The 17,732-nt window shown below is 32.2% G+C and overlaps 1 protein-coding gene across 16 annotated transcripts in view; it reads left to right on the forward strand.

The window, feature by feature from the left end:
- Positions 1 to 17,732, forward strand: part of LOC148614286 (protein phosphatase 1 regulatory subunit 12A-like) — a 65,886-nt gene that overhangs the window by 30,793 nt on the left and 17,361 nt on the right. For 10 of the 16 annotated variants that reach the window (XM_088588325.1, XM_088588318.1, XM_088588316.1 and 7 more), the window contains 8 exons: positions 2,064 to 2,116; positions 3,275 to 3,550; positions 4,416 to 4,506; positions 5,048 to 5,224; positions 6,509 to 6,587; positions 6,854 to 7,006; positions 8,822 to 8,922; positions 9,946 to 9,987. In XM_088588325.1, coding sequence (XP_088444451.1) covers positions 2,064 to 2,116; positions 3,275 to 3,550; positions 4,416 to 4,506; positions 5,048 to 5,224; positions 6,509 to 6,587; positions 6,854 to 7,006; positions 8,822 to 8,922; positions 9,946 to 9,987 — 972 coding nt within the window. The remainder of the gene's footprint in view (positions 1 to 2,063; positions 2,117 to 3,274; positions 3,551 to 4,415; positions 4,507 to 5,047; positions 5,225 to 6,508; positions 6,588 to 6,853; positions 7,007 to 8,821; positions 8,923 to 9,945; positions 9,988 to 17,732) is intronic. The other 6 variants (XM_088588327.1, XM_088588330.1, XM_088588328.1 and 3 more) reach the window with 2 other exon arrangements.

Raw genomic sequence — 17,732 nt, forward strand, 5'->3', positions numbered from 1 at the left:
AAAAAATTAAGATTAATCTATCTAAATCTGGAGTTAATAGTGCGGTTTTTCATGATATTTTTTTTTCTGTGACATGTTTTGATGATGCTAGACCTGTAAGGTCATGATTCTAAATTAGAAATATTGGCACTCTAGCATTCAACTACATTTACTACTTTTAACATCATTATATCCTACTGCAGTAGTAAGGCAGATTTCTTTTTTTGCAAAAAAAAATTGTGGAAGAAAGAAGAATAGATTTTGACATAGTTAAATAAAGATTAAGAATTGTAAACCAATGTAAGAAGTGAAGATATTCCCATTTATCAGACTTGGCGTCTGGCATCTGTCGTCGTCGTCGTTAACAATTTATGTTCCAAGTTTGGTTCCAATTGGTAAAGTGGTGTCAGAGGTGAAGATTTTTGTAAGAAATAACATTCAAAATAGCAAAAAATTGTCGAAAAAGGACAATAACTCCAATATAGCTTAACAGATTAAAACGAAAATTTGACCAGAGATAGATCTCATCATGCTGAGCGAAATTCTGATGAAGTTCAACTGTTGAGCATAATGAGATCTAACTGTGGTCAAATTTTCATATTAATCTGTTAAGCCATGTTGGAGTTATTGCCCTTTTTCAACGTTTATTTTGCTATTTGAATGTTATATCTGTCAAAAATCTTCTCTGATACCACTTGGGCCAGCACTCCACAGTATTGTAGAACTGCCTAATTTTGGTCTTGTAATCTGATGCTTTGTAACATTTATCACTTAAAAAAATTGTCAAGCATCTGTAAATCTATATATCTAGAAATAGCTCAAGCCAAGGCCTTCAGAATGCAGTAAAAATTTTCTGGAAAAAAATTACCCACAGCATATAGGGTTACCATAGAAACCATGCAAAAGTATGGGAAAATTTGCAAAAAAGCTCATAAAATCAGGTTTAAAAATATCAAATTTCCCGCAAAATAACTGAAATTTTTATTTCATCCCCTGAAACTGTTCAAACTTTTTCCTTAGAAATTCCTTCCTCATATGGGCATCGCCGGTTAGATTTTGAGCTATTTCACTTTGTAATCCACTTATTAAATTTAGCATGGTAAAAAATTGACTTACTTTCACTTTCACAATGAAGTCAAATTGTCATTGAAAAAAAGCCCCTTCAACATTAAAAATATATAAAACATTGCAAAATACTTTTAAAAGTCACCTTTTTTTCAGAAAATGTTTTATCAACAATAGATTCTTCATTTTTAATCAGTTTAGCAACCACTGGTTTCCATTTATGTCATTTTTCATCCCTAGCCAAAAGTGCGAAACTAAACTAAACTGTGGAGTGCTGGCTGAGCAATTGGAATCAAACTTGGTATGAATGTTCCTTGGGGTATCCTGCATAGAACTGATGTGCGAATTTTTGATCCCTTGAAAAACATGGCCGCCGTTACTAAAAATAGAACATAGGGATCAGACAGTAATTTTTTGCATATATCTCCAAAACTGTTAGGTTTAGCCATATTATTTCAATTGCTGAAATGACCCTTATTATAAGGCCTTCAAAAGTCTTAGGGATCAAAGTTGTCAGGCGACTCCTTGTAAGAGTTATTGCCTTTGAAAGGTGAATAATGCTTTTTTTAAGTTTTCAGCCAATATCTTGAAAATTATAATAGATAGAAAGAAACTTTCAATCACTGATCCTTAAGATAGTCCCACTGAAGTCTTGTTGAGTCAAAATTGTTGGACAGCTCCTTAATAAATTTATTGCTCTTGAAAGACAAACACTTTAACAGGGTGAGCTATTCAGGCTCCTGGGAGCTTCTGGTTTAATCTTTACATTTAGAAAAAATTGATTTTTTCTGATGTTGCCAAAATAAGAATCCCAATTGCTCATATATACCTATAAGCACTGATTTATGCAGTCAATAATTTTTTGTTAATAGTGTATGTCATTTTCAAATGTTTACTTATCAAATGTGTCTGAGGACCAATATTCAGAACTTCAAATATATTTATAATTGCTTCACAATCTTATTAATGAAAAATTAAAATTAATACCATCAATATCATGTTTTTCATAATATTTGCAGGACAAGACAGCATTACGAAGATCTACAGATAACCAAGAAAGACCATTAGATAGGTACATCATAATCAACCTTAATATATGCATTATTGTATTTACCTGTTTTTCATTTCAAGCATTAACATCAGTCATTGGTTATTGTCTAAAATTTAAGATTCTGTCTTCAGAAAAATCACTCACTTAAATTTTTTTTAGCAATCCATTTTCATCAGCAACTACCTTAATTGTTTTAAAGGTTTCTCTGGAATGATACTTTTTAGGCAACTCATCTTCCAAGATACTGCTTATAATAAAGATAATCATGGCTTTGGACGAACTAGCATAATATTGTTTTTTCTATGAAACATTTTAGTTTTACAAAATTGTGTATCATAGATAAAGTATATTATTTTGATAATCACTCCTTGCATGTATAATATTGCCTTTCCATTGCAGGGACACCTTGCTTTCGATACTCTTATTCATTTTATTGGCTATTTTCTGGGCTTATCAGTTATATTACATTTTCTCTCAAAAATACTTGTATGAAATTTTCAGCCTTGTCCTGAGGAGCTCTGAGTTGTAGCTATCAGCTAAATTTTCTATGATCTTTCTTGACTTTGAAGTATATAATTCTGACAGCATTACTATTTTGAATTATCTAAGAATTTCTGGCCCAGTCAAAACCTTTTTTTCTTAGAGAAATATGTTCATGAGGATCAGTTTTGTTTTGTTTTGTTTTTTTCTTTTTGTCCATTTTTATGACCACCAGTGTATGTTAGTGCACCAACTCCTTAAAGTTATTTATGAATTTTCATTGTATCATATGTTTTAAATCTCATATTTTATTATAATCACAGACATTACATTGTGTATAAAACATATACATTGTTCCATGAAATCATTATGCTTGTTCTTCAGCATTTTAGAATGTTTGTGTGAAATAATGGTTCTTCTAGAAAGTTATTTTCCTTACACTTATATGGGAATGACATTGTGGCTTTAATAATGTTGAAATAAGGTCCAACCTTTTTTTCACAGGAAGCAATTACTAATGTTCAAATACTTAATATCATTGATGAAAAGAAAACTAAAATTAAGATTTCTAAGCTAAGTGGTATTGTAGTAATGGGTTCCAACTTGAAATGCTTGTGTCATTCTCATGAAAATTTGCAGCTATATTAGATCTACCTTGCCTGGCATGACTGTGCATGTTATTTTTTCCCTTCCATTTAGGATCTCTGCTTACAACAGGAGCATCACAAATCCATATCGCAGTACTTCTACCTACCAATCTGCTTATGTCCCCTACTACCGCAGGCAGCAGGAACAAAATGAAAGGCGCGAACGAGAAAGAGAGGCCAAACTCAATGAAACTACAACAACTTCACAACCTACTTCTGTCACTGCCACTCTGTCATCGGTTACCACGGCAACGACAACTGTCCCAACAGTCTCATCTCTTGCATCATGTCCCAGTTTTGGTACTAACTACTCATATGCATTCAGGAGGTTTGTTCCATCATTTCTAACATTCTTGTCATCAATTTTGCATTACTAATTTTTTTTCAAAGAAGTTGTTATTGTTTATGTTAAAAAACCAGAAAATGTTGATATTTTAATGAGTAAGTTTAGAAAATTTATGTATATGACATATTTGTAAATTTGAAATACATGTATTTGTAAAAATTTGTTTCTTGTTTTAGCTTTTGCTTTGATTTTTGTTTTTTGGTTATTTTTTCATTGTAACTTGTGATTTCATTTATGAAGTGCTTTTTAATTCAAAAACATGTACCATTCATTATTAGTTAAATTTCTGATCATTTATTGTGCTGGGCAATACTTTCAGGATTGAATTCGATATTGTGTTCATTCCCTTTATTTGGTGTGTGCATGAGTAGTAAGCAGTGAAGCTTCTTAGATACAATTGTATTTCTTCATAATGAACATTTGAATTATGCTTCAAACTTATTTCAAACTTTTCATGACGATTATATTGATAGGAAGATTCACTGACTGTAATTTAGTTTTACAGCACAAACAATGCTAACTTTCAGATGATAGAGGTGGTCTTCCATTAATATATTATCAAACACCTAATGAACTTGCATAGGTAGTTGACTTGACATTGAGAAGGAGATTTAGTCTTCTATCAGACTGTTCAAAGATATTAATAAAAAGTTTAAATCTCCTTCTGAACTGTCCTATCAGCTATCTACAGAAGTTCATCAGGTGAAAGTCATTTAATCTAGGAAGAACAACTCTTGAACATCATCATTGTATGTGCTATAAATGTGCATATGTGTTGTGAGAGCTTTGAAGTATTTTTTATTTTTTTTTAATATAAATTGTTCATTTTTCAAAATGACTTTTAAAGGTCTTATGAATTACCAAAGCGGGATGAGGAAGCTGAAACACAGAGAAAAGCTAGGGCCAAGAGAGCAAGAGAAACAAGGAGGTCTACACAGGTATACTACTTTGTTATATTGATTGAGGGATCCATTTTATATCAATACAGTTCTTTATTTTCTGGATATTTTCTTCTCTGTTATACCTTGTATCATATCCCCTTTTAGTTAATAATGTACAGAATCTACAACAATTGCAAGTTGATTATAGGCATTTCTCACATTAAGACAACTTTTATATTTTTAATATCCAGCCTTGCCGAGAAATTAAAAATATTAAAGCTTACTGATTGCAGTTTGAGAAATTTCATAAGCAATAAGCTAAAGTTGTAGAATCATCCCTTTCTATTTCAATTAATCAGCATCTGAGAACTTATTCTCTCTAGAGACCAGAAATATTTATCTCGTAATAGTCAGGAAGTGTGAAGATCGATTTACATTAGAGAATGGTTATTGTTGAACAAGAAAAACACACAACTGGAGTGAAGTAAAATAAATGTTGTAATCAATTACTTGACAAATGCATTATTTTGATCTGGCGAGTTACGTTTTCTCAATTAATGAGTTATTCTAAAGTGTAAAACTATTTCTTGTTTTACAGGGAGTTACATTAGAAGATATACAGAAGGCTGAGGAAGTGTTACATTCTACAGACACAAAACCTAGTGACTCAAAATCTAGTGATAGAACAAACAATGCTATATCGGAAAGTGATAAGTCTATAGAATCTTCTAATGTAGATCAACCTGAAACAGTTAGACGAAGATATAGGACAGATGTAAGTAAATCAGAATAAGGGGAGGGAAGGTAGGGTCCAATTAAGATATAGGACATCTGTAAGTGTGTTTTTTATGTGGGGGACATTTTTGCTGTATTTGGTCACAAAATATTCAAGAAAATAACCTTTTCACAAAAATGTTGTAGCTTAGTTTAATTAATGTTTAGAAGTTGGACTGCAACACTTATACCCATGCCAAATGTAGACAAGAAGCAAAAATGTCTATATTTAGAGTATCAGAAGAGAAGTGTAGTATCAAGATAAACCTCAAATTTCTAATTTTAGAAAATTTATAGAATTTTCTGAATGTCTTACAATTTGTTCTACCCCTGGTTCACAATGTCTTACAATCTGTTCTACTCCTTGGTCATGTCTTACAATCTGTTCTACCCCTTTGTCATGATGGATGTCTTGCAATTTATTCTACCCCTTTGTCATGATGTCTTACAACCTGTTCTACCCTTTGTTCATGATGTCTTGCAATCTGTTCTACCCCTTGTTCATGATGTCTTACAATCTGTTCTACCCCTTGGTCAAGATGTCTTACAATCTGTTCTACCCCTTGTTCATGATGTCTTGCAATCTGTTCTTCCCCATGGTCATGATGTCTTACAACCTGTTCTACCCCTTGGTCACGATGTCTTACAATCTGTTCTACCCCTTGGTCATGATAATTACAATTTGTTATACACCTTGGTCACGATGTCTTGCAATCTGTTCTACCCCTTGTTCATGATGTCTTGCAATCTGTTCTACCCCATGGTCATGATGTCTTACAATCTGTTCTACCCCTTGGTCATGATAATTACAATTTGTTATACACCTTGGTCATGATGTCTTGCAATCTGTTCTACCCCTTGGTCATGATAATTACAATTTGTTCTACCCCTTGTTCAAAATGTCTTGCAATTTGTACTATCATTTGGTCACATTCTGACATAATGTATAGCTCAAGTCAGTAAAGAGAAATGCTAGTTATATGTTTTTACTTTGAAATCTATGAAACTATACAGATGGAATGTTGGGCTGGTGTAATCATGTACAGCTTATTGAAGCTAACATGACCTTCCTTATTCTAATGGTATATCATTTCTAATCAAACTTTGTGAAGTTATTAGGTTTTACTTGATATCATACTTAACCCACTTCATATCTTCAAGAAAATTTGAAGGAAATTTAAGTCAGGTAGTTAAATTCATATACAATGACAGGAGAAATTTTTTGCTTGTAACCATCTTTGAAGAGTTAATTTAAAAGTACCCAGAAACTTGCCTCTGATTTCAGGATGAAACCAGGAGTAGTTTTAGACGGTCTAGAGATTCCAAAGATTCTTCTAGTATTTACTCTACAGATACATCTTCAGGTATGTTCCAATTTTATCTTAACATCTTATTCCGGAATTCTGGATAATGTTTTAAATGAAAGGACAACTGTGACACTGGTGATTTTGTAAATTGGTGTCAGCATGCATTATTCTTTTTATTTTCATAGACAGAAGTTTTTGATAAACTAGAAGACATACTCTGTAATTTTGAAAAACAGAAATGGAGTACATTCATTAAAATCATTTCATTAGTTATAAGCTTTGTGTAATACATTTAAAATAAAAGGCCCATTTTTTGTCTTTAGCATATGTACCTCGTAGAGAACGAAATGCCTTAACATCTTCAGATAGTAAGTCTAGTCTTGGTAGTTCAGAAATACGTCGATCAGCATCTCTACGGACAGCTAGAATACAACCTGACGACCAAGATGAAACAGATTCCAAAAGAGATTCCAAAGGTATCTATGTAGTTTGTTTTATATTAGACTATAAGTTTATACAGCAACTTTCTTTTTGAGCAGTCCCAATTCATTGGTGTTATATTCATCTGCTGTTTGATTGCAGGAAATTTGTTTATGTTTGTCTAAAGTTATTCCTAAAATGTTGGTTTTACCACAATGTCAATATACAACCGTGAAATTTATCTATACCAAACCTCTTTTTGACTTCAGAAATGGTTCAGTTTAGATATGTGATTGGTTTACAATGGTTCAAAATAAAAGTGAATTGATATAAAGGTATTTTTAAAATGTCAAAGGCCATGTGAGCTATTGCCATCACTTGGCGTCGGTCGTCGTCGTCGTTAATAATTTTTCAAAACTCTTCTCCTCTGAAACTACTTGACCAATTAGAACAAAACTTGGTATGAATGTTTCTTGGGGTATCCTGCATAGAACTGTTAGGAGATTTTTGGTCCATCGAAAAATATGACTGGTGTTACTAAAAATAGAACATAGGGGTCAGACAATAGTTTTTCACATATATATCCAAAACGGTAAGGTTTAGCCAAATCTGACATGGGTTAAAATGTTCAGCATGATGAGATCTATCTGCGATCAAATTTTCATTTTAATTTATTTGGCCATGTTGGAGTTATTGCTCTTTTTCAATGATTTTTTCCCATTCTTTCAAAAATCTTCTCCTCTGACACCACTTGACCAATTGGTACCAAACTTGGTATGAATGTTCCTTGGGGTATTATGCATAGAACTGATGTGGGGAGTTTTGATCTGTTGAAAAGCATGGCCGCTGTTACTAAAAATAGAACATGTAGTACCAAAAACACACTGAACCTAGACATATGCATTGTAAGTGCATTATTTGTCTGTATTATGATTTAAAGTAGTCGAAATGAAGCTGGGAATGTGTACTTTAAAATCATAAATGTAATTAACTACAAAAGTGTATGAATATTGTTTACATGTGTGAGTAATTTGCCTCCATGCTGTCAGTTAGCAGAACAGGTAAAAATGTGGATTTTCAGTATTATTTATTCAAGTAAATTTTGTGAAGAATTCTACTATCATCGTACCATTAGCATAATGATTTTGGAAGCCTTATTTTCCAAGCTTCGCAACGGTATGCATCTTTAAGATGTCATTTGTTCTGGGAATTCACAGTGAGACTTTGAAAATTACTTTTTGATCTGTTGAAAAACATGGCCACTGTTACTAAAAATAGAACATAGGGGTCAGACAGTAGTTTTTTGCATATATCTCCAAAACCGTTAGGTTTAGCCAAATTCTTTCAATAGCTGTAATGATCCTTATATTTAGGACTACAAAAGTCTTCTGGCATAAAATTTGTCAGACGCTTTCTTATAAGAGTTATTGCCCTTAACAGGGGAAAATGACAGGTTTTTGGGGTTTTTTTTTATAGTTTTCAGCCAATGTCTTGAAAACTATGATAGATTTAGACTTTCAATTACTGAAATGATCCTTATAATAAGTCCTATCAAAGTTTTCCTGAGTCAAAATTGTTGGACAACTTCTTGTTTAATTTATTGCCCTTGAAAGGCAAAATTCAACCAGGTGAGCGATTCAGGCTACTGGGAGCCTCTTGTTTCATTTCATCATCATCATTTCATGTTCATTTTATCATCCCTTTCATGTTCATCGCCTGATTATAGCTGAAGTATTGCTGCTCGGGCATTAAACCCCAACAATCAATCAATCTAATTTGTGTTGATTTTAATTTCAAGTACATAAGCAACTGTTAATGCAGAAGTAATGCTTTTAAATTGTATGATGTTGTATATTAATTTGTTGCTGTAGGTGACGAAAAAGATGAGAAAAAAGAGCCATCAGCAATACGAGCCCGACGGAATCGTAGGGAGAGAAGGTCTACAGGCATTGTTAACTATGATCCTAGCAAGGTAAATTTTATATAAACGAATGTTTACCTTGTAGGAAAAAGGAATTATGTTTGTTATATAACTCCTGAAATCGGTGATATGTTTGTATAATATTGAATTTCACCAAGGCTGTAAAGCTTTCACTTGAAACAGAATGAAATCAGTCAAAGTTACTGTGATGCATACATAATATTGATGTAAAATGCTGAATGCAAACATTCCAATGATTTATAAGAGTTTCGTACCTTACTCTAGGTCTACCTCCTTAATCAGTATTTTAGGTTACCCTGTCACTTTGCCAGCAATCCACAGTATTGTAGAACTGCCTAATTTTGGTCTTGTAATCTGATGCTTTGTAACATTTATCTCTTTAAAAAAATGTCAAGCATCTGTAAATTTATATATCTAGAAATAGCTCTAGCCAAGGCCTTCAGGAAGCAGTAAAAATTTTCTGGAAAAAAATTACCCACAGCATATAGGGTTACCACAGAAACCATGCAAAAATATGGGAAAATTTGCAAAAAAGTTCATAAAATCAGGTTTAAAAATATCAAATTTCCCGCAAAGTATCTGGAATTTTTATTTCATCCTCTGAAACTGTTCAAACTTTTTCCTTCGAAAACCCCTTCCTCATATGGGCATCGCCGGTTAGATTTTGAGCTATTTCACTTTGTAATCCACTTATTAAATTTAGCATGGTGAAAAATTGACTTACTTACACTTTCACAATGAAGTCAAATTGTCATTGAAAAAAAGCCCCTTCAACATTGAAAATATATAAAACATTGCAAAATACTTTTAAAAGTCCCCTTTTTTTCAGAAAATGTTTTATCAACAATAGATTCTTCATTTTTAATCACTATAGCAACCACCGGTTTCCATTTATGTCATTTTTCATCCCTAGCCAAAAGTGTGAAACTAAAATAAACTGTGGAGTGCTGGCTTTAAAACTGTTTGATATATATATATCTTAATTACTCAAACATTATAGTACAATTGTATTGAGAGATGATGTATTTATCAAAAATTTCATATATTTTTCAGGACGATGATGAGGATGATAAGAAAGAAGAAGAAAAAGATAGAGTAAGTCTCTTTTTTTTTCTCCTCATATAGAATTGTACTGTCTCAATAACTTTGAGCATAGATGTACTGTCATGTATAACATAAGATATATACTTGTTAAGAAATGGTTGTCTTGTAAATTTACAGTGTTGTAGAATACTGAAGTTCACTTGGATATATTGATTTTATTAACTTATACTACATGTGATTATGAAATTGTGTCATACTTAAAAATCCATAGGGTTATAAGAGTGAAAGGTCCAGGACTTTTTTGCATCCAAAAGAAAGGCCCACAAGAAAGTGAAAAATCCTCATTAAGAGTAAATGTAAAACATGTTAGGTCCAGGACTTAAAATGTAAATAAAATTTCAACTGTCCTTTATGAGAAATTTATTCTCCTTATTGAAATTTAAGGTTTTCCAAATTTATTAATTTCAAATTATGAAACTTTTGTTATAAAAATAGGGATGATTTTCTTTCGTTTTTTAGCAGATTTCCGCTGTTTCAAATCCAGTTTTTACCATTATGATATTTTTAACAGTATATTTACTTTCGATTATGCCAATTTCTGCTTTGTTTGTTGACCTCGTAAAATCTCTGCAAGAAGGGAGTGATTTTACATCATGTGCTTTAGCCCTGCTGTTTATTAAAAATTACCTCTTTTTCAATGAAGTTACAAAAGTAATGGTATTGTTTGTGAATCAATATCACTATCAACTCCTTTCAATTTGATCTTCACTAAATATAGTATTTAGAATCAGTCCTTAAGTATTGAACCCATTTAATTTTTTTTCAGTTTTTTTTTTTTATATTTAGACTACTAATACAAAACATGATTTATTCCATTAAAAGATAAATTCTAGATGAGTAGGAGTAGTTGCCCTTTGTATGTAAGAACACTTATATTGTTTATATTGTATTAAGTTGGAAAACATCCATTTATAGGTAATTACTCTTATCCAAATTGTTGGGACATTTTTCTTCAACATCATCCTAAATAATGGTTAATTATCTGAATGGCATTTTAAACATTATATCCCCTATACATGTACTAGTATCACTCTATTTGTAGGTCCTGCCCACACATCTTTTTAGTACAATGTCTCAACCATTCAATTGTTTTTGAGAAAATACTAAGTGAGGGTTAGGCATGATATGTAGATTATTTGAAAGGAATGTATTCTAATGGATAGATAATCCAACTTGCTGACTTTATTTATTAAATCTTGTAAGAAAACTTCCCCTAAATCACTGAATTGATTTTGAGGAATTTTTTTGCGGATCATTAGGCATCAAATATTAAAGAACATTAAGGGAATTATTACTGTTGGATCACCGCTAAGGGAGATAATCGATCTGAAGGTTTTACATTACAAAGTCATACAAGTACAAATATTTTTAACCACTGTATGAATTTTTGAAGTAATTCATGCATCATACATAAATACAACATGGCTTGATATTCATTGAAATGTTGTTTACTGCTGCTACCTTTTATATTCTTACCGAGAAATAGCTGAGTAACTTTCGATATCAATTTGCCAAAATTAAAATTTTGAAAAGTTTGAATATGAGAGTCATATGGTGATTATATAAGACATTTATTGCCGTTGATCGTTCAGTGCTCAGCTAAAGTGCCATCAGGTGGAGGACATGAGAAAATTTGGATAACTTGTAAATCATGGGGGTTTTTTTTGGTGTAGACATGATCCTGCCAGGCAAGGCATTAGATACAGATAGTCACATATTCTGGTTCTCCCAATATTTCTCTGCTATGCAGTAGACTAATTATTGAGAGAAAAAGTAAGATGGTTATCTTCTAGAGATAATAAATCTCCTGCTGTGGCATTAATCACCTGGTAGATTAAAGAATAATCTCTTGTAGATTCCTTCTGCCTGATATCATCTACAGCAGATGTTAAGGAGAATTTAGAAGTACTGAGGGTATTTTTTTTCTACCCATGCGCACCCTGCAAAAAGGTTTTTGTTTACCCTCTCTGTAAACAGTGTAGGGATATGTAGGAATAACTATTTCTTCCATTCTTAAGCTGGTGATTAAATTTCTGCAAGAATGTTCCAGCCATTTTATATTGTATAAGTTTTCTTCATATTACATGGGGGAAACTGATTCTCCTTCAGTTTATTCTTGATTTCAATTATTTTTCTACTCTCTATCTGTATGTTGTTTTTTTTTTTTTTTTTTTTTGTCGTGACAAATTCTATAAAAATGAGAACAGCTGGAAGTTCGGAGACATTTTCAGGCTTTTCTTTAAAGAGACTGAACCCTGTTACTTTTATCTGAAGCTGCTGAAAGGCATCCCTACAGTACCTTCTACAAAGTGAAAGGTACCTGAATTTAAAAAAAAAAAATAATGAAACCCCTGCATTTAGAAATGCGAAAATAACTGGTGTGTGCATTGTAAACATTTATTAGATGTTAAATATAAACAAAATAAAGGCCAGGGGATTTGTTTTGTCCCATGAAATTTCTTTTGTTTGATTTTGAAAGGAGGTTGCAGAAAATTTTTAAAATACTTATGTCCTCTTTTTCTTCCTCATGAGATCAAGCATATGGCATTTAGCTGAAATGGGATTTGCACAGGTGAGATGTTATTTGATCTTGCTAGTGTACTGTGGATTAATTTAATGAAAGACTTCCAGTGTCTTATTGAAAGTATGGTTAATATCATTATAATGTTTAGAAAAGGGGGATTTGCCTAGTTCTTTTCATGCAGAAACAACATTCCATGATAAATTGTTTTTATTTTTTTTATTTTTTTCACCTCTTGTGAGCCTCTTTGGAAAGTACACAAATAAGTATAGATATAAGTGGCAAAAATAGTTTGTATTTGTAAAATAAACATATAATGTTGGTAAAGGTCTATCTTTAAACACCCTATACTTAACTTGGGGACAGGCAAATTGATATTTAGTTTGAAAACCCATTGAGCTTGGGGCCAATTAATTTCCCAGGTATTTATTCATGTCAGTGCTAATTGATAAGTGACCATAAGAATAATAAAATCACTCTCTTAGCCATAAATTTATTTATAGATATTTCTGTTTTTGTTTTTATCAAGTTCTTTGATAAAACCCCTTAATCTATTGGAAATGGTGCAACCCAAATTGATTACCACCCCCTAATCAATAAAATGGCATAATCCATCTGGCACATCAGCTGTTGAAGAAATACATAGTTTTTGATTCTGTAACATTCTTACCATGTGGTGCTATGTCTTATAACTATAATCGCTATAGCCTGGGAAGTTACCCTGGTAGCTATACCCCAGGACTATACAGCAGCTATGGAAGTTCTCCTAGTCCAAGTTTACACAGTTCAGGGCTAGGATCAGGATATAGTTCTAGAGCAGGATCTACCAGTAGTATTTCTAGTATAGGATCTACAGGACATGGGTCCACACATTCGTATCCTGGACTTTATCATTCTTCATCTCATCATTCACCGTACCTTAGGGTTTGTATATTTATTGCTGTTGTATGTATAGTGATTATCTGAAATGTTTCTGTAGTGCATCATTGAAGTCTTACATCAATGTCACTTATATGACAGAATCTGTATAGAACTTGCTCTGGCATTGCTCATTTTCATGTAATGCCAACCTTGATGATGTTGTTCAGAACAGGCATTGTTTGATCTCTGGAGTCTAAAAAGAATGTTGGTACCCTTCCTCTTTTTTTCTTTACAAATCTCTCCTTGAACATTCAGATCAAGAGTTTTTCTTTGTGATGGCAGAAGGTTCAGCACAGTAACTCCATAGGTCTATTGTTTATTTGAAGATAAGAGTGGAGGGAGACATTTTTAATTGATTGCATCAGTTGTCTCATAATCAATTCCTGGAGACTTTCAAACTGTACAATCTGAAGTTTATAACAGTCTTGTAAAAAAATGTACATGTATACAATTAAATCTTAGAAAATGCCCAGTACATTCAAGAAGATAGACTTATAATAGGGAGAAATTAGTCTGTTGAAGTCTATCTCTTTAGCTTGAGTAAGTTTTGCAGCATTTGGTGTTCCCATAAATGCCAGCCTAAAGATTTATAGACAGTGACAGGAGTACCACTACCTACCCTGCCTACTCAGAATGAATACCCCCTCCCCTTATGAAATGGCTATGCAAACTTATTTTTTTGTGACACTTCTATCTATACTCAGAATGAATACCCCCTCCCCTTATGAAATGGCTATGCAAACGTATTTTTATGTGACACTTCTATCTATACTCAGAATGAATATCTATCTATGGTAAAGTCCATATTATCCATTAGACATTATAAGATATTTATATTAACAGTTGATTAGAGAAATGTTACGCTGAGCATGGTACACAGTTTGGTAAAAATATATAATAACATTGTATAGAATAATAGTCACATTGCTTAGTCATCAACTTTATGAGTATTTTGAGTTTTAGCTTGTTATGCCGTTCAGTGTTAAGTCTCAACTCAAGGTTTTGACTGCTATGAAGACTGTAGAACTGTTTAAGTTTGTTATGGACTATACAGGACATTTTGTTTAGAACAATTGAAGATTTAAACATAAATTACTATCATGAGGGAATTCTTAATAGTGTATTGTAATCAATCCTGTTTTTTCCCTACCTAACCTTGAAGTCTCCCATCCCCCTTTTTCCCTCTTTTTTATGAATAGGTTTTGGCTCTGATCACTTGTCATCTTGTCAGTGAATGTAACATTATATTGCCATTTGTTTGGCTTCATGCTGCTTATTTCTGTTTTATAGTTTTCTCTAAATTTACAAATTCTTGTTTAATGGGCCTGAGTTACTATGGTGACAAAACCTTAGAGTACATCTGTACTTATACTGTTTGAAGGACTACTCTTTTTTTCCTGCATTTGGAAGTGTATTAAAATATTATTATGTACATATAATGTTAGAGTACAGTCAATGACTGGCTGAAAACTCATCAAGTAACAATCACTTTCTAATCAAGCAGTGGTATAATTCATTTTTCTGGAGAAAAGAAAAACTCTTGAGTTTGGCTAAATGAAAAATAAAATAAGGTTTTAGATTTTCACAATTGAATTAAACTTTTAAGAATGCTTATTCTTCTACTGTTAACTAGCAGATTCCATTTAGAATAAAGCTATTTCTATATTACATTAATTTTAAAATACATCAGTAAACTATTGTTAATTATACCCCCTGCAAACAAAGTTTTGGAGATACATAGGAATCACTCAGTCTTGTCTAGCTGTGTGTCCATCCATCCATCTATCTATCCACATAATTGCATATTTGTTTGTAATCACAACTTCTCTTATACCACTCAAGGGATTTTGATGAAATTTTACTGGATTATTTGGCATGATATGTAGATGTGCATGAAGGAATATAGTAACTGTCAGGTGATTCAAAAGGGAAATAATCCAACTTAAAGAGTTTTATATGTTAAAACCTCATAAGTACAAATCCTCTTAAACTATTCAAGGGAATTTGATGAAATTGTAAAGGAAGGTTGGGCAACATATGTACATGTTGATGAAGGAATATGGTTACTGTTAGGGGACTTCAAAGGGAGATAATCCAACTAAAGCATAAAACAATTCATTAAAGTACAGTAATTAAACTGAATAATGCCCTCTTTGTAACACTTTTCTGTATATTCCCAGGAAAATATCCTAAAGATATTTTGAAGGAGCTGTTTCGAAAAGCTTATAGACTGTTTAACTCAATGTTACCCACTACTTGTTGTCATCTTTCATAAACCTAACTGCAAGTGTGTTCATTTCATCATCCTGGGGTGCTGAACTTATTGCTAGCTGGTCTTCAGAAGTACTGTTAACCACAAGATTTGCACATATTTTTTTCTCAGAATTTTCAAAAAATGATTAGTCAAACAGTTTTAAAGGGGTAAATTTACCAACACGAGTTTCAGGCCTACTATTTTGCCAAAATTTCAACTTATTTGAAATTTTCTTTTTGCCTATTTTAAAGCTAAAATTACTATCTGAATACTAATATACAGAAAATACAAGCTGTAGTGTTTTAATGCAAAAATATAGAGTGCAAGCTATGAATAACAAAATCTTTTGTGAAGAGTTTTGATAGTACACAAGGCTATTTTAGTATAAATATTTTTAAAGTTTGACATCTGCACTCTATATTTTCTACATAAACATGTCTTGTGAAATAAGCTATTTTAACATAATTTGGCTAAATTTTCTAATTGTGCTTTAATTTCATCTTCAATTTTAGTGCAACACATGCATTAACAGCAATGGAACTTTGTTTTAAACAAAATCACATATTCAACTAGTTAATTTTCAAATTTAATTGAAATACTTAAGTTTTTGGGGCTGATTTTGATAATTTCTGAACATACTCCTTTAGGATTGTTTTTTAAATCATATTATAATGTTCTCAAAGAAAATATTCACAACTGTTTCATTTTCACATAACAGGTCTTACCACGAAAATAGCAAACGTTAAACTACTGTGAAAATTTCATGGTTTACAGTAGGGTTTGACACAGTTATTACATGGTTGAGGATAAATAATATAGAACAAGTTGACTTCTCATGAACAGTTAATTTGTTATGGAAAAAATAGGCTACTTGTGATTATATCATGTTGACTACAAGATTTAAAAGTTGTTTGGATAAAAGATATGAATGTGTACTTGAAATGCCTTGTTGAACTGATCTTCTACTTATCAGTATGTCATAAATTATTATCAGTAGATTTTAAAGAGCACAAAATGTGGCCTCTTTTCATCTGAAGATCAAAGCTTGTCCTTCAGAATTTTACTTCAATATACTGTTGTATATTCTTAGTACTAATGTAACAATGTGTATTCATTATACCAAGCAGAAGTGGTAATATGGTTTAGTTCAGAATGTCTGTCTGTCTGATACATAAATTTTGAGCTCTTTTGAGATCACCTGGCCACAGACCATTAGAGCTATTTCCATCACTTGGCTTCCGTCGTCATCGTCATACGTCTTTAACAATTTTTCAAAACTCTTCTTCTATGACACTACTTGACCAATTGGAACCAAACTTGGAATTAATGTTTCTTGGTGTATCCTGCATAGAACTGATGTGGGGATTTTTGATTCTTTGAAAAACATGGCCGCTGATAGTAAGAATAGAACATAGGGGTCAGACAGTAGTTTTTCACATATATCTCCAAAAGTGTAAGGTTTAGCCAAATTTTGACATAGAGTAAAGGTGTCTAGCATGGTGAGGTCTATCCTATTTTGTTTTAATCTGTTCAGTCATGTCAGAGTTATTGCCCTTTTTCGACATTTTCTGCTATTTTAATGTTATTTCTTTTCAAAATCTTCTATTCTGACACTACTCGACCAATTTAAACCAAACTTAGTATGGATGTTCCTTGGGGTATGGTGCATAGAGCTGGTGTAGGGATTTTTGATCTGTTGAAAAAAATTGCTGCTTTACTAAAAATAGAACATTGGGGTCAGACAGAAGTTTTTTTGCATATCTCCAAAACTGTTAGATTTAGCCAAATTCTTTCAATGGCTGAAATGATTTATTATAAGAACCTACAAAGGTCTTGAATGGATCAAAGTTGTCAGATGATTTCTGGTAAGAGTTATTGCCCTTGTAAGATGAAAAAGGATGTTTTTTATGAGTCAAAATTGTTGGGTCAACTCCTTTTTAAATTTATCGCCCTTGGAAGGCAAAATTTAACCAGGTGAGCAATTCAGACTTCTGGGAGCCTTTTGTTTTTCAGCTTCTATCACTTTATATTTTTATGGCT

This window comes from Perna viridis, chromosome 6 (assembly GCF_037379345.1).
Source record: "Perna viridis isolate PV_CMFRI_1.1 ecotype Kerala chromosome 6, ASM3737934v1, whole genome shotgun sequence".
NCBI classification, from domain to species: Eukaryota; Metazoa; Mollusca; class Bivalvia; order Mytilida; family Mytilidae; genus Perna; species Perna viridis.